The sequence below is a fragment of the Dysidea avara genome, chromosome 7 (genome assembly GCF_963678975.1).
Source record: "Dysidea avara chromosome 7, odDysAvar1.4, whole genome shotgun sequence".
Classification (NCBI taxonomy): domain Eukaryota; kingdom Metazoa; phylum Porifera; class Demospongiae; order Dictyoceratida; family Dysideidae; genus Dysidea; species Dysidea avara.
The window spans coordinates 32,133,184-32,157,936 of NC_089278.1; the positions used below are offsets into that span (position 1 = coordinate 32,133,184).

Sequence of the window (24,753 nt, forward strand, 5' to 3'; positions counted from 1 at the left end):
ATAACAGAATATCTTATCTGATAGTTAATGATCTACATCTCCTGCTGAGTTTTGTCAATCTCATTTTATTGTAGTGCTTGCTACAGTAACCATGTTTGCTAAGAAATTTTGGACACTGGTTAAGGCAATATAGTCACCTGTGCAGCTATAGTCATGTAGTCATCTAACTTATTGCTAACTAATTAACTAGCAAGGTATCATGAAGGTACTGTATTGATAGCCTATAAATGAAGTATATCAAAGTGGTGACCATTTCTTGGCTGATATTGCATCTTCATCGGCCATTTTTTGCCACATACTGTAAATCGGGAAATTTTCGTTCAAGATAATGTAGTTATAAAATAAATTTGATGTGTTTTATTTTTGCGGACAGCCCAAGCCATGCGAAATTTACCAGTGAATATTTCTGTGCAGCAAATAATGAAACATGTAGCTATTCACCTTGATACTGTATTTGTGGTCAGCACACTGTCGGGTTTAGAAGCTAGCACCGTAGTAGTCACTTTGCGTTTCATGTGCCAGAAGTGAGCATGCAACTGATACAACAAAAGTTGATAATGGGTACCTGTTGTATGATGAACATGCAATTCATGCCAGGCTATGACAAAGCTATATATAGGTCAGCCTTGACCAAAACTTATTCTGGAACCCTTATGGTAGGCCATCATTCTTCCATCTCCAACAGCGTACTCATTCCTCAAGTGTTTCGACAGTTTGATCTCCAAAACTGAATATTTTGCAAGCAGAAAATATTCAAGAACAAAAATATTTTGTGTAATTTATTTTCGTTGGTTGAAGCAAACACTAAATATTCTTACTGTTGAATATTTCCCGATCTACGGTACTTTCAGCTGTTTTGGCCATATATATATAGACTACTATGATTATGTTTCTTGACCGTGTTACTATTTACATCAATACAATTTCACTTGTAGTTCGTCTTGCTAATGGACCAACCAGATATGAAGGTAGAGTGGAGTTGTATCACAATGGTGAATGGGGTACAGTGTGTGATGATGGATGGGACTTGAATGATGCACAAGTTGTATGCAGTGAACTGGATCTTGGTAAAGCGGTGGATGCTAGAGACTCTTCATACTATGGACAGGGTAGTGGTCCTATCTGGCTTGATGATCTACATTGTGTCGGTAATGAACAAATAATTGGAGACTGTACACATTTAGGATGGGGGAGACATTACTGCTATCACAGTGAAAATGCTGGTGTGAAATGTAGTCCCCCTGTAGGTAAGTTGTTATTGGTTAAAACACTTTCACACAGTGTAGTCATTGTCATAATGTGGCTGTGTGTGTTGTATATAACATTATTAATTTGAAAGCGAAAGTATGAACTGTGTATACTGCAACACGAGACAAGGTGGATCATATGTACGAAAATCCCTTGATGGCTACAATTAATTTTTCAATGCAAAAAATATATATTTTCTCTCATAGCAATACTTCCCATCGTTTCACTAGCCTTTTATGTCAACCACACTTTTATATGTGACCGGATTTGCGAAAAGGCGTCTTCCACAAACGTACAATTTACCAACTTTGACAAATAATAACACAAGATTGGGAAACACTATTGACTTGTAATTTGGTTAGTATTGAGTATATACCAACATAGCTAAATGGTGAGAAAATTTCAGGGTTGTATTATAGCTGAATATGGTCTCCGAAGTTCATAGATTGGATGTGTGTGGAAAACCCCTTTTCGCAAGTCCGGTCACATATTATGTAAAGATCTTATTGTTTTTAGATTTTTTGTATAGCATGTCACTGGTGGGTACAGGGGACTTGAATTGCAACACCACAACAATTGCAGAAACTAACTTCACCAGAATACATAAATCTGATAGAACTACCTTGTGAAATACATTTTAAGGGTGTGTTCACAACACTTTGTTTACTGTTACAACTGATATCCAGTTGGTTGTCTATGATTTCCCAATGCGCACAAAATTTGACTGGATCTGGGAAAACCGGTCTTATCGCCCATGTCAGCAGATTCAATTGAACACAAAGCTGTGTGAATAAACTGTCTAATTTCACAATCAAAATCTGCTAGACTTGAGTGGTATACTTTTACTGGCTGCTTTTCCCTCAGTGGTGATCCCTACATATGGTGTGGGACCTTAATAGAGCCTGGGAATGGCCATATGTGACTATACAGCTCCATGGTGTTGAATAAAGACTTGTGCCGTGAATTTCCTTTACCTGGATGACCCATAACTTGGCCTAATTCATCCCTACGCCTTCCTTTTCAATTTTTAAATAGCTTCTTGCCCTCTTTCCAAGCCCCCCACCATCCCCATTTGGAGCTCACCTGATACAGTCAATCTCGGTTTAAAGGCTATCTAAAATGGCATGAAACTTTGCTGTTGGCTACTTGCACAGTGGATGCTCTGGAAGGTAAGGAATTGGTGTAGAAGTGTGAAAATTTGGTACACATAGCTTCATCCATTGGCGAGCTACAACATGCTAAATACCTAAAATCATCATTTCTCAATACTTTTAAATAGGCGATATTAGCTACTGGTTTTCCCAGACTGGGTCACATATCATGTGCATAAACAGCAATTATCAATGAGACTACCATTAGGCCAACATTTATCAATACCTTGTTTCATTTCCCCTAGATACCTCTGAACTGGTGATGGTGGGAGTTTATTATTAATCAAAATTCATTATTTACAAATAATGTAGCTAAAAATGAAATATTTTTATAATGTGTAAAAATACACCCCTGTAGCTATATGTGTGTGAAAATAGTTGCAAGAGATAATTTTCACAGTACAAGTTTGCTAATTTGTTCAGGGAGGGTGATTTTTTGTAGTTGACCTCTCCACCAGGCGACTTTTTTGTTAACTAAACTCTCTACAGAGTGACTTGTTACTAGCTGAACGCTCTAATAGAGTAACTTACTATAGTGCAGTAAGAGGGTGACTGTACTATTTGAGTATCTTGTTCACACTCTTGCTACAGGTAGTTATATTTTGTATTGTAACTCAGTGAGTTTTACTTTGGTTTTTCTATACTAGTGCAAAGATTTTCTATGATGATTATTCCATCTACATACTGGTTTTCAGCTCACACTTCTAAGTAGTGTTGTGAACCAGTATGGAAAAACCAGTTATTAACTGACATTGTCTAGGTCAAACCAATTATTGACTAAGAAGCCTTTGAACCAGTTTTGCCCACCCACTTGGTAAACCATAAATTACCCCTGCTGACAAGTGTTAACATCATAACATAACCTCAAAGAATGTGTAAATATGTGATTGTAAGGCAGGATATTGATGCAGGGGTGGATCCAGAGTTTGGAAAAGAGGGGGTGCACTTTGCTAGAAAAAAAAGGTCATAGCAATAATGGCTACCCTTTACCAAATGTATTTACTATTAAGATCCTTATTCATAGCTTCATAGTTAAGCTACACTGCCTCATGAACACTGTGACTGCTTTATTAGAGTGACCCCTCTATTAGAGTATCTCGATCTTGTATGCAAATTTTTTTTGAAAGGGATGAAGGAAGGCCCCCCCCCCCCCTGGATCCACCACTGTGGTGTTCACTTTGGTACATAATGGTTGAGCACCATTATGTATGCTAATCTACAATCAGACAATAACCAGTCAATTCCAATTATTCACCTTCCCATAGCCAGTTTTAGTAAACTCTGCAGGTTCACAGCACTACTTCTAAGCAGTTTACCTGGTAGGAATGAAAACTAATAGTATTTTTATTCTTGAAACTCGATTGCATAATTGTGACACAAGTTGGGTTTTGTGTCATATCTCCATGGTCGTTATCATGATTCCTTTCAAACCACAAAAAGACACTCCTACGATGGTTACTCCATCTACATAGCAATTTTCAACTCAACCCTTTAAGCTTGTCTTTTAGGGGTTTCTCTACTTTAACTTTTTTTACTGTTACGATATGTAATGGAATCTGATGCCACTCTATCGGAAACTGTGGATACTGTGATTTGTTCAGTCATTATCAACAACAGACCCAGGGAGTAAGCTACTCTACAGGACAAAGAGAACTCCATTTAGTAATGAGAAAGTTAGCACCTTTACCCTATTGGCATGCAGAAGTTCTACAAGAATAATCAGCAATAACTCAAAGATGGTTGACTGGATTCCAACCAAATTTTGTACTGAGATTCATGAGCCCTTTAAGTGTGCTAAATTTTACATGATTGTGTATTATGGTGTATTTTGCGAAGTGTACAAAATGAAGAAATTTTTTTTTTAAAAACAAAAAAGAAATTAACTTTGGTCACTCGTATCATGTAGACTTCTCTACCTGGTGGGCACTTCTGTAGCAAATTTGATTCCAATTGGAAAAGGGATCATGAAATCATGTTTTCTTTCTTCCTGTCAGTATACTCACACTGTGGTGCACTGGCTTCTTGGGCTGCATGACACACTACTGTGTGTCTTGACAAACAAGTTTAAAGAAAAACTTGGAAGTTTACAAGCTAGTAGGGACCATTACAATACACCAAGGTGAATCGTCATCTGAAGAGTAAATTTAATTGTTGGTTTAGCCACGCTGGCTTAATTGTTACTTATCACACAGTATGGTAGTATTGTATATTAGAGATCATGGAGGTTTGAACTTTCTCACAGAAAATATGGGCAATTGGAAACAGTACCAGATTCTGAAACAGAAAGCGGAAATAGAAAATGGAAATGGTCAGATTGTCATATAAATGTACCCTAGAATAAAATCCTTGTTTAGTGGCCACCTCTTAAAGACCACCTTCTTCTTATAAAGACCATCTCCGTACAAAGACCACATCATTGTCTCAAAGATGGCTAACACATACTGACCTTATAAAACCACTTCATGGTCACCTTTTATAAAGACCACCTTCTTTACAAAGACCACCTCTTCACATTGTAGGTTCCAAAAATTTATTTCATGGCTTAACAAAGCAGCTAGGTCAGCTAAGAAAGACTAGGATCTTAAGGTTATAGACATACAAGACCTCATTTGTAACCGGATTTTGGAAAATCAACCATATGGGCGCATTTTGACATCTAAAATATTTAATGATCAAATAAAACGATTTAGTGTATAAATCTGCTTGTTAGTGATTGTAAGCCATTCTCAATGCCTTAAAGTACAAGAAAATTCTTGAAATATATTTTAAACTGTACCTTCCCCTTAATAGTAACTCACTAAACATGAAAATTCTAATTATTTCACGTGCGCTCATATGGGTGATTTTCCAAAATTTGGTCACATTTTTTTTGATACAGTAGGTTGTAGTGTACTAGCTACATTTCACTTGCATGGACTATTTTTGCATGACACATCTGGTACAAACTAAGCGATGATGGTAGATGACTTGAGTGAAGTGTGGACCAAAATATGGGATTTTTGAAGAGCAAATTTTTCGAGGTTGAACAATGTTGCCTAATATAAAATTTTTTTTTGCGGATATGCAAACACTCTAAAAATGTATTAGACTATATGGAGGTCTAAATATTTCAAAAATAAGATTTGGCTGGTAACCTTCAAAACCAGGAAATCAGTGAAAATTTCCCTTGAACTATATGGTATTACCATATAAAGAAGTGGTCTTTATAAAAGGTGATCATGATCATCTAGTATGCCTTAGCTATCTATAGAACCAAATTACAATGTGGTCTTTGTATAGAGGTGGTCTTTTAGTGGTGCATATACTAAGTGAAGTTTTATTCTAGGACAAGTATACAAAAAAATTTGGAATTTTCAACTAGAGTAGGGACCATAGCACATTGATAAAAAGTACTGAAACAAGTTGGAGTAGTCCATGATATTAAATCATAGTAAAACAATAAGAAGTGTTATATCCCTACTGTGCATTTCCGTTGTTTGTTAACTTTTTTTGTAAATAATTTTATTATGACTGGTGAACCCACGCATACCGCATCTGAAATGGTGCCGCGCGCCCCAGCTATATCAATTATCGTCTGAAAAGTGAAGTATCCATTACACTTGGTTGTCAGCTATGTTCAACCCGTTACACAGCAATACGAATCAAGAACTTTTCCGGAAGCACCTTTACAATCTACGTATACCAAAAGAAATAGTGCCGCACCCCAATTTTATTAATTATCACCTGAAAAGTGAAGTATCCATTGTGCTTCGCTGTCGGCTATGTTCAACCCGTTACACAGTAGTACAAATCAAGCACTGTTTGAAAAGTGCCTTTGCAATCAAAATAGCCACTACAAAAAGTACAGACGATTTCCGTTTCGAAAGGAAGCCATCATGTGCTTGCACCAAATCGACACCTTTCCCTGTCAGCAAAGATGAATGGGACACAAAGGAGGACACTGGCAAGTCCATGAAGAATGCATTGTACATACTGTGGTATGCCAAAAGGCACCTGTCGGGCCGAAGCGACGTCGAACAGTGAAAAAATCAAGCCCGTAGCCCTAGTCGTTATCAAGTTACGCTTGTCTGAAGGCATCAGTCTGTTACTTACTTACTTACTTACTTACTTACTTACTTACTCAGTCAGTAGAAAATTCCATCGAATAATTTTTTTTTAAAATTCCGTAGCAACTTGTTGAAAGCGTTTCGGGTCGGTCGATCTGAAAGCTTGTTTGGGCTTAGTTTTACCTCACCAATACTGCCTCATCGTAGTCAAGGAAAATTTAGGCTGGTTTTTGGGTGATTTTATTTTGTGGGCCACGCCTACTGCTTTGTGGTCCTTACTATACAGTTACTATCGTACTATATGATACACATATACAATAATTTGACCATTTCTGTTTTCCATTTCCACTGTTTCCAATTGCCCCAAAAATAATTATTGACCAGAAACCAGCCTCACAATACCTTCATGGGGGGGGCCTTGGTAGTATTGGTTAGGTATCATCAAGCCCAAAAGTGCCTTCGGTATGACTTGAAATGCTTCCAATAGGTTACTACTACAGTGGGATTTTTTTTATTGACTGATGCTTTCAGACAAGTGTAACTTGATAATGGCTATATATAGGGCTACTATGTGAAACACACATTAACAATTCATTGATTATACCTTCTGACACTCATCATGACCATATAGAATCATTGTGTCCACTGACTTACATATCTATAGAGAACATTACGACCTGATATCATCTAAAGCTTATAAAACACCTAGATTGCTCCATTGTGTGTTTAGCCATACAATTGACAATCTCTAAGATGAGACCTCTTTACTGAGCACTAGCAAGATCTCAACTACTTTACTTATTGCTGTTCCATTATACCATCTCTATCTTCTTTGTGATGTCTCCACTCTTGAGCGAATGCAGCACAGAGTCACTAAATCTATTCCCAGCAACTATGTACATTTCTAAATACAAAATCTGGCTCTGTAGTTACAATTAATGTGTACTAATGATCTCTGTGACATACTTTTCTTCATTTAAATTTCCATCAGACTACTTTATTGATAGTCAGAGTTACAAATTTTGTCACCACTCCACAACATCTGCTAGCAATAAACTTATTAACATACAGCTAACAAACATAGCAACTTTTAGTGTAAAGCATCAATTATCGACATACAAAAAAGCAAACAGTGTAACTTCATAGGTGAATATCACAGAAGCAAAAACTTTGCACCAAGAGATACCCTAAAAGTGCCTCTACCAAATACTCTAATTTCAACCACATACCTGGATTTTTAACAGAGTTATATGCATTTAAACTCACAAAGGCGATTCTCAATTATTGGCACCTATACTTTATTATCTGCACCCCATTAAGAGTAATGCTTTAAATATCAGCATTCCTCACACATATATATTACCCTATAATTTTGAAAAAATACTTGCATATACCGCACCTTTCACTTAACCATCCCTAAAAAGAATTCACAATAATACTATGAATACTTAAAGCACACCATGTAATTATTCTTACATATGCAATGACCGTTATAAGACACAATATGGACAGATAAGCTTTCCATGCCTGTCTATCAATACTTCTGTGTAGCAATCTTCATGGGCTCATTACTGGCACACACACACACACACACACACACACACACACACACACACACACACACACACACACACACACACACACACACACACACACACACACACACACACACACACACACACACACACACACACACACTTTACCCACTGAAAACCTGTCTCTTCAACTTGGTCCTCTTCATATGTAGAGAGGCACACAGAGCATTGATTGCAATTTTCCATTAAGTTGAATCTTCCTGCTGACCTAGTTGGGCAAGTAGACTCAATTTCATTGTCATCGTCATCATCATTATTGTCATCATTTTCATAGTCTGATGTCACCTGTCCCTTGTCAACATTATTCACAACATTGTTTACTTTCTGCAGGACCTGGATACTTCTTCTTTACTCCTAACAGTTTTCTTTTCCTTTTAACAGCCTCTTCTTTTCTTTTTTCAGCTACTTCTGCTTTATTTTCTAGCTGCTTCTTCTTTCTCCATTTTTCTCTGCTCTCTAGAAACCTTCCATGCTTCTTTCTACAGTACTTTCTTTTCTTCATGTTCAAAGATAATTTTAGCATACTCCTTACTAGTGAGAATCCTTGCACTAGTCATACAACACTAGAAATGGATTGCTTTTTGGCTTCACTGGCACATACTGCACCAAGTTCTTACTAATGTGCTTCAAATTGCATTCATTCTCAGGAGGAGAAGGCACACAGGTTGCTCACTCTGACCGGTTGCTCTGGTGGATAGTCTTCTACATGGAATATCATGTCTTGCATCTCTAACCATGTATTATCTGTAGGGGCGGCAGAGACACCTTTACTTAGGAGGGGGGGGTTGGGGTCTAGCTTGGTGATGCCATGGCCTAGTTGAAAGTCAAAGACCAAAAAAAGGGGTAACTACCTGCTGACAATAGCTGCCCTCCACCCCTCCTTATTTATAACTACATACGTAGCTTGCTACACTGTTTCTCTGAAGTATACTGTGACTGCTCTATTAGAGTATCTCAATCTTGACTGCTCTATTAGAGCATTGATGGGCTCTCAATGGCAGCTATAGATATATTTAGGAAGGCTAAGCACCTACATAATCTTTTACAGCCCCCTTGCCCCCCTCCCCCTTCTCTGCCACCCCTGATTATCTGCAGGTATTGAAAACATGTCAATACCTTGCACATCAGTATGTTCTATGTGACATACTTTTGCTTGCCCCATAATCTAAGTGCTTTGGGGTTAAATGGGTATATACCACTCCTTCTAAATCCAGACACTATCATTGTGGGTATCATGGCATTGTTTCATACCCCATGTAAAAGAGGTGAAAAGGCGTACTTGGTGATTACTTTACCTTTGCACAAACCTATGCCAAGCATCATGCCAATTTTTTCTTTAATGATTTTTATTTATTATTCTATATTTATAGAACTTTATGTGGGCGAGATCAAAGGAGAAAGTGTACTTTACATTTCATAAAGTACACTCTCAGCCAGCCAACTGCTTCATCGACCACAAAGAGTGCTGTATTGCACCGCAAAGAGTGCTTTATTGAACGAATAAAGCACTCTTTGTGGGCAATAAAGCACAGTTGCCCACGTGCTTATTGTAGGCTAATAGCCTATGGGGCTCATGCCAGTATGACTAATCACCCAAGCCAGTGAAGGCTGATAGCCTCGCCGCGCTCAGTAATCAATCACCCCAGCCAATACGAGTTCTACCACTGGATTGCTTTTATAGACATACCTAAATGCTTCGATGATGAGTGGGAGAAGGTAACGTTGCTGTTACGTTTGTTAATGTAAACGGACAAGTCCTGGAGATATCACAGAAATACTTCCACCATGTGACTAACAATAGAATCGATTGTGGGTTGCGAGCAAAACCTGCCAAAAGACGCAATCAACGTCTACCATGCCAAACTATGGTGAACTACGTGTGAGTTACTTTGTTAAACTGGTTTGTGTGTGTTCAGGCTGCTAATAGTTCGTGCAATGCGTGTTAATTACGAGTTCTAGTGTATGGTGAAGCTACACTGACGAGTAGAAAGTTCCATAAATCATTTAAAGCATAGCCTTGCCCGTGCTATATGAAGAATAAAGTACTCGGTGCTTGGCTTCGATGCTAATAAAGCACTCGGCTTCACCTCGTGCTTTATTAGCATCTCAGCCGCACGCCTCATACTTTATTTTTCATATAACACTCGCGGCTATGCTTTAACATATACGAAGATCACAAATACAACACAAACACAACACAAACCACATAATTATACAAAATATTAACTAACTTGTAGAGTCAATAATGGCGCCATTCTCAAAACTTAAGCAACACGTTCTTATTCTTGCCAGTAGCTCTCACAAGAGTAAATGTCAGGGTTGCTCTAATCTAATAGACAACTTCTAAATAGTGCTTGTCCCATCGAAGAGCTAAATCAGAAGCAAGATCTTTTCAGTAAACAGGAGGCTTCAGGACCCATCAGATTGTCAACAGAAAAACAAAGCAGGTAAAATGGGCTCAATGAGCAGCAGCAGTGATAGAATACTTAGATTTCTTTTCACACTCAGCTTTTAACAAAATTGATGCTAGTGTATGATTCAAATAGGTCAGTGTCACAGATACGAATATCAAATAACACCTCAGATTTAGGAGACCAAACATCATGGATACCGAGATCAGCAACCAACATGTTAACATCACAAAGGCCCTCTGAAACAATTGATTCACACCTCACATGCCCCCACAGCAAGTTAGACAAATCTCCCAAAGCATCACACAGTTCATTGTGCCATAGGATAACAAGACCACCCTTTCTACATGACAAAAAGTGGTCCAAGCTAGATGGGGCACTGTAACCATCACAACTTGGAGGAATGGCCAGAAGAGACTTTCTATAATGAAGAGCCAAAGCATCACAGAACTCTTGAGCAGTGAGATCAAAGTTATTTGCAATGCAGTCAGCCACACAGAAAGGTCTTTATCTTTGGCACGCTGATTAGCACGTTTGTGAATAGGATCTAACTTAGCCAAAACTGAAGCCAAAACTGAAGCCAAAACTGAAGCCAAAACTGAAGCCAAAACTGAAGAGAAAAGAGTCTTGCAGTGGGAATCATGCTCAAGTTGGTAATGATGTTGATCATTAAGTACCAAGTCATAATGCTCACTTGGATGGAATGTAGTACTTTCCTTGATACAACTATAGCAGAAACAATTAGACTGGTAGCACTATGTGAGGTCGTGTACATTGATTCAGTAGAAGAAGTGGGAAGAGATCTAGGCCCCCAAAGTGAACAGGTAGAGAAAACAATTGTTGCTCCAATTCAGAAACTTCACAGCCAAATACAGATGGTAAAAAATCAGTTAGCAGGGTCTTCTCCAGATCCAGGAATAGGGATTGGCAGTCTAGCATTACGTACTGAAGGCATGTCCATGACCTCCCTTATTTATTTGTTATTTGACTTTATAGCACAAGTGCTCGCCTGTTTAAGGTTGTTACATAAAGTATGTTTGAAATGGTGGAGAAAGGAGAAAAAATCCATGACTGGACCTATGAACCTTCAGCCATCCGATTAATGCTCAAACGCTTGGTTTTTAAATTTACACTAGCATCAAGAGGCTAACTTTTATGCATAGTATGTGGTGGTAGACACATCATTATCACACCACTATCACGAGTAAATTTGATTGTTTCATGTTGATAATGTGTAATGTGGCCATCCAACACTAGCAACAATGGTCTTCCTGCTACTGCATGCTTTAAGAGATGTTTAACCAGCCATCCTATAAATAACTCGGTGTCTACCCACCCTGTATCACTCAAGCCATATCATGTGCCAGGGATTTCCCCTTTCATCCATTCATAGTTACTTTTTGCATCAAATATCACATATGGGGTATGGCATGTCCAATGACACTGACACACGTTATCACTGTAACCTGACTTCTGTTGCCTGATTTTCTACAACATACCTTCTTTTGTCCTCTCTTGGCAATGACCTTGAGTGGCTGATATCCAATGGTACGCCAGTTTCATCTATATTGAATGTCTAGGTCGGACTACTTAACAGTTTCTCCTTGATAAAATCTTTTAACATTGCAAAGTACTCTGTCATTGTTTCTTCATTCAAGCATTCCATCCTTACATAGCAACATTTTCAGCTATGGTTATAATACCTGTTTTCTACTCTTTTCTTATCCACTCTCTGCTGTATCAACCAAAAATCCAGCAAATTCAAATTCTTCTTTTCTTGTTAGATAAACCTTGGGACCAGGTTTTGTACCGTGGACAGCTCTCTCAGATATTCTACCTCCTAATGTTTGTCATGGTATGCCAAATAGTTTTGCTGCCTCAGTCATCTTCAAATGTCCGTGCTGAACTGCATCAATGGCTGAACACATATCTTGATCTCTTCATTTAACTGGTGCCAAATCTATTGTTAATGTAGCTGGAGCAGACAAATAAAAACTGTGGTCAACCTCCACCTGTCTTCCCACCTTGTGCAGTTCCTTGAGAATTCTGTTATGCCTAACAGGCTAAAATTAGTGCTCTATAATGTGTTAAGTGGAGTTTAACTTGTTAAACAAAGTTAATGGAGGAAGATAATTTGCATGTGTTTTGTGTAGTAACAGATTGCAGCTAGCAAGCATTAGAGAGTGTATACATAGGTATGTAGCACACCTGCATCACAATGCTAGATGTAGTATAGAACAGTACAGTAGGTATTAATTGGAAAACATCATGAATGCATGTGCAGGAAAAATACCTCGTGTATGGGTTATTCCAAATGTGCAACCGGGTGAAATGAAAGTCAGTTTCTCCTGGATGTGAATTGCACACATAATGAGTGGTTACATTACTTGGCTTTTCCATTTTCGTTTGTGAACAGTTTTCCAGTATGCAGGTCAACTGTATCTGAATATGGCAATACGACTGGACAACAATTGCATATAAAATAATACACTGTACTACAAGAACATAACAAGGAAAGCCTTCACCTGTTGTGGTTATCAATGTTAGCACTATCCCAGTGAAACACGGAGCTGTCTTGTACTTTTATTGCAGTGCTAAGGATTAGTATAAAATATATTCTGGAGGCCCAGCTACAACTATTATCATGTCTCACAAACGAAGGTGAACACCCAAAGTTCCTGTCTGGCCATTAGTTTAACATGGAGACAGTGAGCATTTTCTTTCAAATCCTCTGCTGGGTAAACTGGAGCAATAATGTACACATACACATGCAATGTATAGCATGGTAGTTTATAGACCATTCCAGTATGGCAGAGATTTTATACGTATGTTACACACATACATTGCACACCCAGATGGGATATATACATGTACATTTGTAGAAAAATCTTAGTCTGACCACCATAATCAGTACATAAAGGTCACTCCATATGTACCTACATAAATACTTAACACTACATATTGATACCTGCAATCTGAGGGCCTATTCAACATGTCCACCTAATTTGATGCTAATAAGCCAAAATGCACATACACACACACTCTTTGAGTGTAGAATAAGATACATGCTGCATTACCGATCTGTGCCACTGACAAGCCCTCCAGATGGGGTGCACACACTATGTAGAATTCTGGTGGTAATTTTGTATGCAAAATGTATATAGTGTAAAATTTACACATTATGTGCTACTATTTAGTATTATACAATGCAAACAGGAAAAGTCTGGAACACTGCTACACACAGTTAATGTTATTGGGCATCACAGAGTATCGTCATCAATGTGTACATAATACAGAGTGGCACAGAATAGTAGAAGTTCTCAGCACAATTGGTTGTACCCAAAAGGTATAGTTGTTTAAGTTTCTGTTGATGTTCAGACAGACACAGCTTATAGTCATCACTGTAACCTATTTTCTGTAATTAACTGCCTAGAGCATCACATACACTGTACCTCTAAATAATGTTACTGAACACATTGGGTTTATACCTCCTCCGATATTATCAACAGTCAGTATATAAGTACACTGCTAGTATATTGTCCTAATGGGTGTACCACATTGATACAAAGACACACAACATATAAGGGAGGAATGGATATTTACTATGTGGAGCTCAGGTTCTTGAATCCTCTAGGTAATGACCAATCTTTGTCTTGTTATTAATGCAGGGAACAGTGTTCTGGTTATTGATAGGTACAGTGTGTAGTTCCTAGGTACATATGTGTGGCTTGGTGGGAAAGGCTGTAGCCTTTCTATGGCCCTAGAAATTCCTGTGGCTTCAAAGCTGGGAACCCCCATGTATTTGCCCCCAAGCCTCATGCAGTTGGGAGCCACTGATCATATCGCTGGTCCTATTGCAAAATTGTATAGGAGAACCATGGAATCTTGCACATCTACCAAAACAATCACCATCATTGGACAGCGGTTGAGAAGTGAACAATATCAGCTTGAAACAAATGGCTGATTGTTATTATTTAACAACCAACATTAAAGCATATATAGAGCATTAATATAATAATAACAATGTAGAAATTACTCACCACACATGAGGCCACATGTCTTTGCCAATACAGGATCTATAATTTATAATAATTTGCACAGAAACTATTCCGGTCATATGTGCCAATAATTGAGTAATTCCAATAATCGAGAGTTTACAGCTAATCAATACTTTTGGGTAATATTTAATGGATAACTTATCATGATAACCTGCACAGTTTTCATTTCATTTTTCCTTGCATTACCTGTTCAAACCATCCCCAGCCATCAAACTTTGAGTAGGTAATGTAAGTTTGAGTAGGTAATGTAATATATGTATTTTCTGGCTACTGGTACAAGTTACCAGCAGATTTGTAGTGTTTATCACCATAAGGCTTCAAATAAATGTGAGGTTAGTGGGATCAGGGGTTCAGGTTTGATTCCAAGAGTGCCACACAGTTTATAGCTTGTGTTGTATTGCCATAGCAGGTAGTTGAACAGCATAACAAGAAAGAGTAAATGTTTTCTGTGATCACAGTGACATGTTTCATCAGTGTTAGGCATTAAAAGTTTTACCAAGGAATTTCAGAGGAATACCTATACAAGAGTCTTAGTTGCAAAATTATTTTGTTGCTTAAGTTTGAAGATAAAGTACTTTCTTTATACAAATTTTGTGTTGATGGGCATGTTTATTGTAACATTACATATACACCACCTGAAAAGTTACCATAGCTAGGTATGTTTAATGAATGGAATCAGTTATGTAAAATAAGATAAGCAAATGCTATAAACTATTTTTGTGGCACTTTTATTTTGTATACAAACATTTGGTGCTTTTATCACGAACAATTCTTGAAATGTTTGCCTGTTAGCAAATCTGCATACTCATTATCCAGACAAGTACTTTGTTTGCAGTTGATTATAACTTTTAGTTTATCGGTCACTATCTTCATTGTTGACCTTGTGAATGAAATCATCACAACATAGTAAGATATGTTAGTGAATTTATTGATCACCCAAATTCCCAGTTTCTGTTATGCTGCAGCCTTTAACAAATGAAGTTGTTTAAAGGTGTTGAAATGGATGGTCACTTTGCTAATTTATACCCTTATTATTTATCAAATTTCTAGTGATGTAGTGTATTATAAATTACAGTTCATTTAATAAATTACAGTTTGGTGTTATTAAATTACAGTTTCTTGACTGTGTTACTATTAACATGGATATATTTTCAGCTGTAGTTCGTCTTGTTAATGGACCAACCAGATATGAAGGTAGAGTGGAGGTGTATCACAATGGTGAATGGGGCACAGTGTGTGATCGTGTATGGGACTTGAATGATGCACAAATTGTATGCAGTGAACTGGATCTTGGTAAAGCAGTTAATGCTACACACTCTGCATACTATGGACAGGGTAGTGGTCCTATCTGGCTTGATTATCTACAATGTACTGGTAATGAACAAACAATTGGAGACTGTACACATTTAGGATGGGGAAATCATAATTGTAATCATGGTGAAGATGCTGGTGTGAAATGTGCTAGAGGTATGTGTTTATTTTGCATTATCTTTATTACACATTATTGATGTTGAATTTATCCCTTTGTTTACATTATACAGTACATCTAAAATGTTGACTTTGTTGTTTAGCTACACTCAGAGGCAGATCTAGGGTTTCTAACAGGGGGTTCCTGTGGTAGTAGGACTCAGATGCTGGCAAAGTTTTAGTTTTATATTGCTTGAAATTTAATAAAACTTGATGTTTAAAACTACTATGCACATTAGTTTTGGTCTACTGTTCCTCACTACTATCATCTCATGCCATCACTTTCTGAGTGTTTCTTGACACTTCTGCAATGCAATGGTGCCTTGATAATAGCTTATCAATTTATAAAGGATACAATACTTACAGGACTTACACTCTATCTAGCTATGTGTGGTAAGTATATGCAGTCCATTCATACTCATTAAACCATGTTCAGTTAAAAGATCAATGCCTTCCGTATTGTAACTATATAGCTAATCTTGTAGGAAACTTAAAAGCACTAGGTAAAATACAATGGGACTTTGTTTAAATGTTTAAACTGACTTCTTATGTTTAAAGGGATACACTGAAGGCAGATGTTTCTTCAAACAACTGAGACTTTCAATTTGAAACCATGTTTTAATGGTGTAAAGTAATACCTCAAACAGACAAAGACAAAAATGATGAATTTTAAATGTAAAAATGGCCATAAAGGTCACCAAAAGTCAAATATGTGATGGCACTATATCCAAAAATAAATGCCATTTTATGTGCCAAGTATGATGCTTTTCTCACAAAGTGCACAAAACTACCATATTTGTGTGCTATGCTGCTCCACTAAAAGCCATAATTGTACATTTTATAACTACATATAAGCCATGTGACTGCAGTTTTGGTTAAGCTAATATCCTTGAGTTGGTTTTTCTTATTGTCATGAAAGTAAATAAAATTCTTACACTCATATGTTACATTTTGATTACTGTTTAGTAGGTAACAGTGTTGAAACCGGGTCAAGTCATCCAGGTCAACTATGTCATAGGTTATCTGGGTCTGATCTGCTTTGTAGATTATCTGGGCCTGACCAGGATTGGATCATACACTATTATGTGAAATGAATGATTAGTTTAATGATGTGGAAGTGTGTTAACATGTCATAGTCTAGTCATGCTGCAGCCCAGCTTCTTTTGTGAGCCATGCCCACTTATTGGGATTAGTGTCTGGTGACCCAGTTTCAATGCTGTCTGCAACTATAGTGGTCTTACTGTAAATCTAACTCTTCTGTGAGCTGTTTGTGTAGATGTTGACATAATAATTATATAATTTAAAATATTTTATGCTAGATAAGAAGACTTTACACCAAGTATTGTCAGCACTTTCATTAGCATAAAATGCATTGTGAAGTTATTCATTAGGTGATATAAAAGGAATGGTTTTACTGCATCTATGCAATATTGCATGTATAACAGAATAGCTCATCTGATAGTTAATGATCTACATCTCCTCCTGAGTTTTGTCAATATCATTTTATTGTAGTGCTTGCTACAGTAACCATGTTTGCTTAGAAATTTTGGACACTGGTTAAGGCAATATAGTCACCTGTGCAGCTATAGTCATGTAGTCATCTAACTTATTGCTAACTAATTAACTAGCAAGGTATCATGAAGGTACTGTATTGATAGCCTATAAATGAAGTATATCAAAGTGGTGACCATTTCTTGGCTGATATTGCATCTTAATCGGCCACATACCGTAAATTGGGAAATTTTCGTTCAGTTATAAAATAAATTTGATGTGTTTTATTTTTGCGGACAACCCAAGCCATGCAAAATTTACCTGTGAATATTTCTGTACAGCAAATAATGAAACATGTAGCTATTCACTTTGATACTGTATTTGCGGTCAGCACACTGTCAGGTTTAGGAGCTAGCACCGTAGTAGTCACTTTGCGTTTCATGTGCCAGAAGTGAGCGTGCAACTGATACAACAAAAGTTGATAACGGTTACCTGTTGTATGGTGAATATGCAATTCATGCCAGGCTGTGACAAAGCTATACGTCAGCCTCGACCAAAACTTATTCTGGAACCCTTATGGTATATAGGCCATCATTCTTCCATCTCCAACAGCGTACTCATTCCTCAAGTGTTTCGACAGTTTGATCTCCAAAACTGAATATTTTGCAAGCAGAAAATATTCAAGAGCAAAAATATTTCACGTAATTTATTTTCATTGGTTGAAGCAAACACTAAATATTCTTACTGTGGAATATTTCCCAATCTACGGTACTTTCAGCTGTTTTGACCGTATATATATAGACTACTATTATAATGTTTCTTGACCGTGTTACTATTTACATCAATACAATTTCACTTGTAGTAGTTCGTCTTGCTAATGGACCAACCAGATATGAAGGTAGAGTGGAGGTGTATCACAATGGTGAATGGGGTACAGTGTGTGATGATGGATGGGACTTGAATGATGCACAAGTTGTATGCAGTGAACTGGATCTTGGTAAAGCGGTTGATGCTAGACACTCTTCATACTATGGACAGGGTAGTGGTCCTATCTGGCTTGATGATCTACATTGTGTTGGTAATGAACAATCAATTGGGGACTGTACACATTTAGGATGGGGGAGACATTACTGCTATCATAGTGAAGATGCTGGTGTGAAATGTAGTCCACCTGTAGGTAAGTTGTTATTGGTTAAAACACTTTCACACAGTGTAGTCATTGTCATAATGTGGCTGTGTGTGTTGTATATAACATTATTAATTTGAAAACGATAGTATGAACTATGTATACTGCAACACGAGACAAGATGGAATCATATGTGCGAAAATCCCTTGATGGCTACAATTAATTTTTCAATGCAAAAAATATATATTTTCTCTCATAGTAATACTAATCTTCCCATCGTTTCACTAGCCTTTTATGTCAACCACACTTTTATATGTGACCAGATTTGCAAAAGGGGGTCTTCCACAAACATACAATTTACCAACTTTGACAAATAGTAACACAAGATTGGGAAACACTATTGACTTGTAATTTGGTTAGTATTGAGTACCAACATAGCTAAATGGTGAGGATATTTCAGGGTTGTATTATAACTGAAAATGGTCTCCGAAGTTCATAGATTGGGTGTGTGTGGAAAACCCCTTTTCGCAAGTCCGGTCACATATTATGTAAAGATCTTATTGTTTTTAGATTTTTTGTATAGCATGTCACTGGTGGGTACAGGGGACTTGAATTGCAACACCACAACAATTGCAGAAACTAACTTCACCAGAATACATAAATCTGATAGAACTACCTTGTGAACTACATTTTAAGGGTGTGTTCACAACACTTTGTTTACTGTTATAACTGATATCCAGTTGGTTGTCTATGATTTCCCAATGCACACAAAATTTGACTGGATCTGGGAAAACCGGTCTTATCGCCATGTCAGCAGATTCAATTAAACACAAAGCTGTGTGAATAAACTGTCTAATTTCACAATCAAAATCTGCTAGACTTGAGTGGCATACTTTTACTGGCTGCTTTTTCCAAGCTCAGTGGTGATCCCTACATATGATGTGGGGCCTTAATAGAGCCTGGGGATGGCCATATGTGACTATACAGCTCCATGGTGTTGAATAAAGACTTGTGCCGTGAATTTCCTTTACCTGGATGACCCATAACTTGGCCTAATTCATCCCTACGCCTTCCTTTTCAATTTTTAAATAGCTTCTTGCCCTCTTTCCAAGCCCCCCACCATCCCCATTTGGAGCTCACCTGATACAGTCAATCTCGGTTTAAAGGCTATCTAAAATGGCATGAAACTTAGCTGTTGGCTACTTGCACAATGGATGCACTGGAAGGTAAGGAATTGGTGTAGAAGTTTGAAAATTTGGTACACATAACTTCATCCATTGGCGAGCTACAACATACTAAGTACCTAAAGCCGTCATTTCTCAATGCTTTTAAATAGGCGATCATAGCTACTGGTTTTCCCAGACTGGGTCACATATCATGTGCATAAATAGCAATTATCAATGAGGCCACCATTAGGTCAACAATTATCAATACCTTGTTTCCTTTCCCCTAGATACCTCTGAATTGGTGATGGTGGGAGTTTATTATTAATCAAAATTCATTATTTACAAATAATGTAGCTAAAAATGAAATATTTGCATAATGTGTAAATATGCACCCCTGTAGCTATATGTGTGCGAAAATAGTTGCAAGAGATAATGTTCACAGTATAAGTTTGCTAATTTGTTCAGGGAGGGTTATTTTTTGTAGTTGACCTCTCTACCGGGTGACTTGTTTGTTGCTAAACTCTCTACAGAGCGACTTGTTACTAGCTGAACGTTCCAATAGAGTAACCTACTATAGTGCTGAATACTGTAGAAAGAGGGTGACTGTACTATTTGAGTATCTTGTTCACACTCTTGCTACAGATAGTTAGATTTTGTATTGTGACTCGGTGAGTTTTATTTTGGTTGTTCTATACTAGTGCAAAGATTTTCTATAATGATTATTCCATCTACATACTGGTTTTCAGCTCACACTTCTAAGTAGTGTTGTGAACCAGTATAGAAAAACCAGTTATTAGCTGACATTGTCTAGGTCAAACCAATTATTGACTAAGAAGCCTTTGAACCAGTTTTGCCCACCCACTTGGTAAACCATAAATTACCCCTGCTGACAAGTGTTAACATCATAACATAACCACAAAGAATGTGTAAATATGTGATTGTAATAAATGTTATTGTAAGGCAGGATATTGATGCAGGGGTGGATCCAGAGTTTGGAAAAGAGGGGGTGCACTTTGCTAGAAAAAAAAGGTCATAGCAATAATGGCTACCCTTTACCAAATGTATTTACTATTAAGATCCTTATTCATAGCTTCATAGTTAAGCTACACTGCCTCATGAACACTGTGACTGCTTTATTAGAGTGACCCCTCTATTAGAGTATCTCGATCTTGTATGCAAATTTTTTTTGAAAGGGATGAAGGAAGGCCCCCCCTGGATCCACCACTGTGGTGTTCACTTTGGTACATAATGGTTGAGCACCATTATGTATGCTAATCTACAATCAGACAATAACCGGTCAATTCCAATTATTCTCCTTCCCATAACCAGTTTTAGTAAACTCTGCAGGTTCACAGCACTACTTCTAAGCAGTTTACCTGGTAGGTATGAAAACTAATAGTCTTTTATTCTTGAAACTCGATTGCATAATTGTGACACAAGTTGGGTTTTGTGTCATATCTCCATGGTCTTTATCATGATTTCTTTCAAACCACAAAAAGACACTCCTACGATGGTTACTCCATCTACATAGCAATTTTCAACGCAACCCTTTAAGCTTGTCTTTTAAGGGTTTCTCTACTTTAACTTTTTTTACTGTTACGATATGTAATGGAATCTGATGCCACTCTATCGGAAACTGTGGATACTGTGATTTGTTCAGTCATTAATGTTGCTTGTCAGTTTAACCCAGTCAGTAGGTCTTACCCTGTTGTGAGCGGGTTGCCACCGTCAACAGATGGTGGTTGTTTTGGTAGATGTGCAGGGTTCCATGGATTCTCTGTTAATTCTCAAATAGGCCCCTTTTAAACAATTTTACATGATGTATACAGCATGTTTTACTACAAAGGCTTGGAGGTAGGAATGCTTGGGGATTCTAACATTCTCTGAAGCCACAAGAATTTTCACATGCCACACCTTTCCTAATAGAAACCCTGCACTGTCACACCCTGAGCTAGCCTCAAGATGGAAAAGATAAGGGAAAAAGGGGGATTTACTAAGCTCCCTGCTGGGACTGTCTGTGGGGCATGCTTCACCTCCCCACACCCCCGTTAATTTAATTTTTATTGAGCAATACATTACATTAAACCCCACCCAACAATCCCTTTGTGATTATTGTCTTCTAAAATACTAATATGAGATAGTTGGTAGAGGGGAGTGGTGTGGGTGGGTCAAGATTCACTATGCCACGTAGCACCATGTGTTCTAACACCTCTCCACGCGCCTTTTTCTTGTAACGCATGCGCAATGTTATTCTCCAATTATTGCCAACCCTTCTCACGTGTGTGCTTTCCCAATCTTCCCTCCAGTCATGGTGGAACTTCAAGTTAGTCACTATCATAATATACTCATGCATGCTCAACTGCAACATTAACCTAGTTTAACTAGTTAAACTCCATTTATCAACAACAGACCCAGGGAGTAAGCTACTCTACAGGACAAAGAGAACTCCATTTAGTAATGAGAAAGTTAGCACCTTTACGCTATTGGCATGCAGAAGTTCTACGAGAATAATCAGTGATAACTCAAAGATGGTTGACTGGATTCCAACCAAATTTTGTACTGAGATTCATGAGCCCTTTAAGTGTGCTAAATTTTACATGATTGTGTATTATGGTGTATTTTGCAAAGTGTACAAAATGAAGAAACGTTTTTTAAAACAAAGAAATTAACTTTGGTCGCTCGTATCATGTAGACTTCTCTACCTGGTGGGCACTTCTGTAGCAAATTTAATTCCAATTGGAAAAGGGATCGTGAAATCATGTTTTCTTTCTTCCTGTCAGTATACTCACACTGTGGTGCACTGGCTTCTTGGGCTGCATGACACACTACTGTGTGTCTTGACAAACAAGTTTAAAGAGAAACTTGGAAGTTTACAAGCTAGTAGGGACCATTACAATACACCAAGGTGAATCGTCATCTGAAGAGTAAATTTAATTGTTGGTTTAGCCACGCTGGCTTAATTGTTACTTATCACACAGTATGGTAGTATTGTATATTAGAGATCATGGAGGTTTACACTTTCTCACAGAAAATATGGGCAATTGGAAACAGTACCAGAAACGGAAAGCGGAAATGGAAAATGGAAATGGTCAGATTGTCATATAAATGTACCCTAGAATAAAATCCTTGTTTAGTGGCCACCTCTTAAAGACCACCTTCTTCTTATAAAGACCATCTCCATACAATGACCACATCATTGTAATTGGATCTCAAAGATGGTTAACACATACTGACCTTAAAAACCACTTCATGGTCACCTTTTATAAAGACCACCTTCTTTACAAAGACCACCTCTTCACATTGTAGGTTCCAAAAATTTATTTCATGGCTTAACAAAGCAGCTAGGTCAGCTAAGAAAGACTAGGATCTAAGGTTATAGACATACGAGACCTCATTTGTAACCGGATTTTGGAAAATCAACCATATGGGCGCATTTTGACATCTAAAATATTTAATGATCAAATAAAATGATTTAGTGTATAAATCTGCTTGTTAGTGATTGTAAGCCATTCTCAATGCCTTAAAGTACAAGAAAATTCTTGAAATATAGTTTAAACTGTACCTTCCCCTTAATAGTAACTCACTAAACATGAAAATTCTAATTATTTCACGTGCGCTCATATGGGTGATTTTCCAAAATTTGGTCACATTTTTTGATACAGTAGGTTGTAGTTACTAGCTACATTTCACTTGCATGGACTATTTTTGCATGACACATCTGGTACAAACTAAGCGATGATGGTAGACGACTTGAGTGAAGTGTGGACCAAAATATGGGATTTTTGAAGAGCAAATTTTTCGAGGTTGAGCAATGTTGCCTAATATAAAAATTTTTTTTGCGGATATGCAAACACTCTAAAAATGTATTAGACTATATGGAGGTCTAAATATTTCAAGAATATGATTTGGCTGGTAACCTTCTAAACCATGAAATCTGTGAAAATTTCCCTTGAACTATATGGTATTACCATATAAAGAGGTGGTCTTTATAAAAGGTGACCATGATCATCTAGTATGCCTTAGCTATCTATAGAACCAAATTACAATGTGGTCTTTGTATAGAGGTGGTCTTTTAGTGGTGCATATACTAAGTGAAGTTTTATTCTAGGACAAGTATACGGAAAAATTTGGAATTTTCAACTTGAGTAGTGACCATAGCACATCGATAAAAAGTACTGAAACAAGTTGGAGTAGTCCATGATATTAAATCATAGTAAAACAATAAGAAGTATTATATCCTTACTGTGCATTTCCATTGTTTGTTAACTTTTTTTGTAAATAATTTTATTATGACTGGTGAAACCACGCATACTGCATCTGAAATGGCGCCGTGCGCCCCAGCTATATCAATTATCGTCTGAAAAGTGAAGTATCCATTATGCTTGGTTGTCAGCTATGTTCAACCCGTTACACAGCAATACGAATCAAAACTTTTCCGGAAGCACCTCTACAATTTATGTATACCAAAAGAAATAGTGCTGCGCCCCAATTTTATTAATTATCGCCTGAAAAGTGAAGTATCCATTTTGCTTGGCTGTCGGCTATGTTCATCCGTTACACAGCAATACAAATCAAGAACTGTTTGAAAAGTGCCTTTACAATCAAAATAGCCACTACAAAAGGTACAAACGATTTCCATTTCGAAGGGAAGCCATCGTGTGCTTGCACCAAATCGACACCTTTCCCTGTCAGCAAAGATGAATGGTACACAAAGGAGGACACTGGCAAGTCCATGAAGAATGCATTGTACGTACTGCGGTATGCCAAAAGGCACCTGTCGGGCCGAAGCAATGTCGAACAGTGAAAAAATCAAGCCCGTAGCCCTAGCCATTATCAAGTTACACTTGTCTGAAGGCATCAGTCTGTTACTTACTTACTTACTTACTTACTTACTTACTTACTTACTTACTTACTTACTTACTTACTTACTTACTTACTTACTTACTTACTTACTCTTACTTACTTACTTACTTGCTTACTTACTTACTTACTTA

The 24,753-nt window shown here is 37.5% G+C and overlaps 1 protein-coding gene across 1 annotated transcript in view; it reads left to right on the forward strand.

Moving 5' to 3' along the window:
* The window catches only part of LOC136261181 (uncharacterized), a 156,029-nt gene that overhangs the window by 11,221 nt on the left and 120,055 nt on the right, over positions 1–24,753 (forward strand). Inside the window, exons 3-5 of the mRNA XM_066055154.1 lie at positions 936–1,247; positions 15,665–15,976; positions 18,333–18,644. Coding sequence (XP_065911226.1) covers positions 936–1,247; positions 15,665–15,976; positions 18,333–18,644 — 936 coding nt within the window. The remainder of the gene's footprint in view (positions 1–935; positions 1,248–15,664; positions 15,977–18,332; positions 18,645–24,753) is intronic.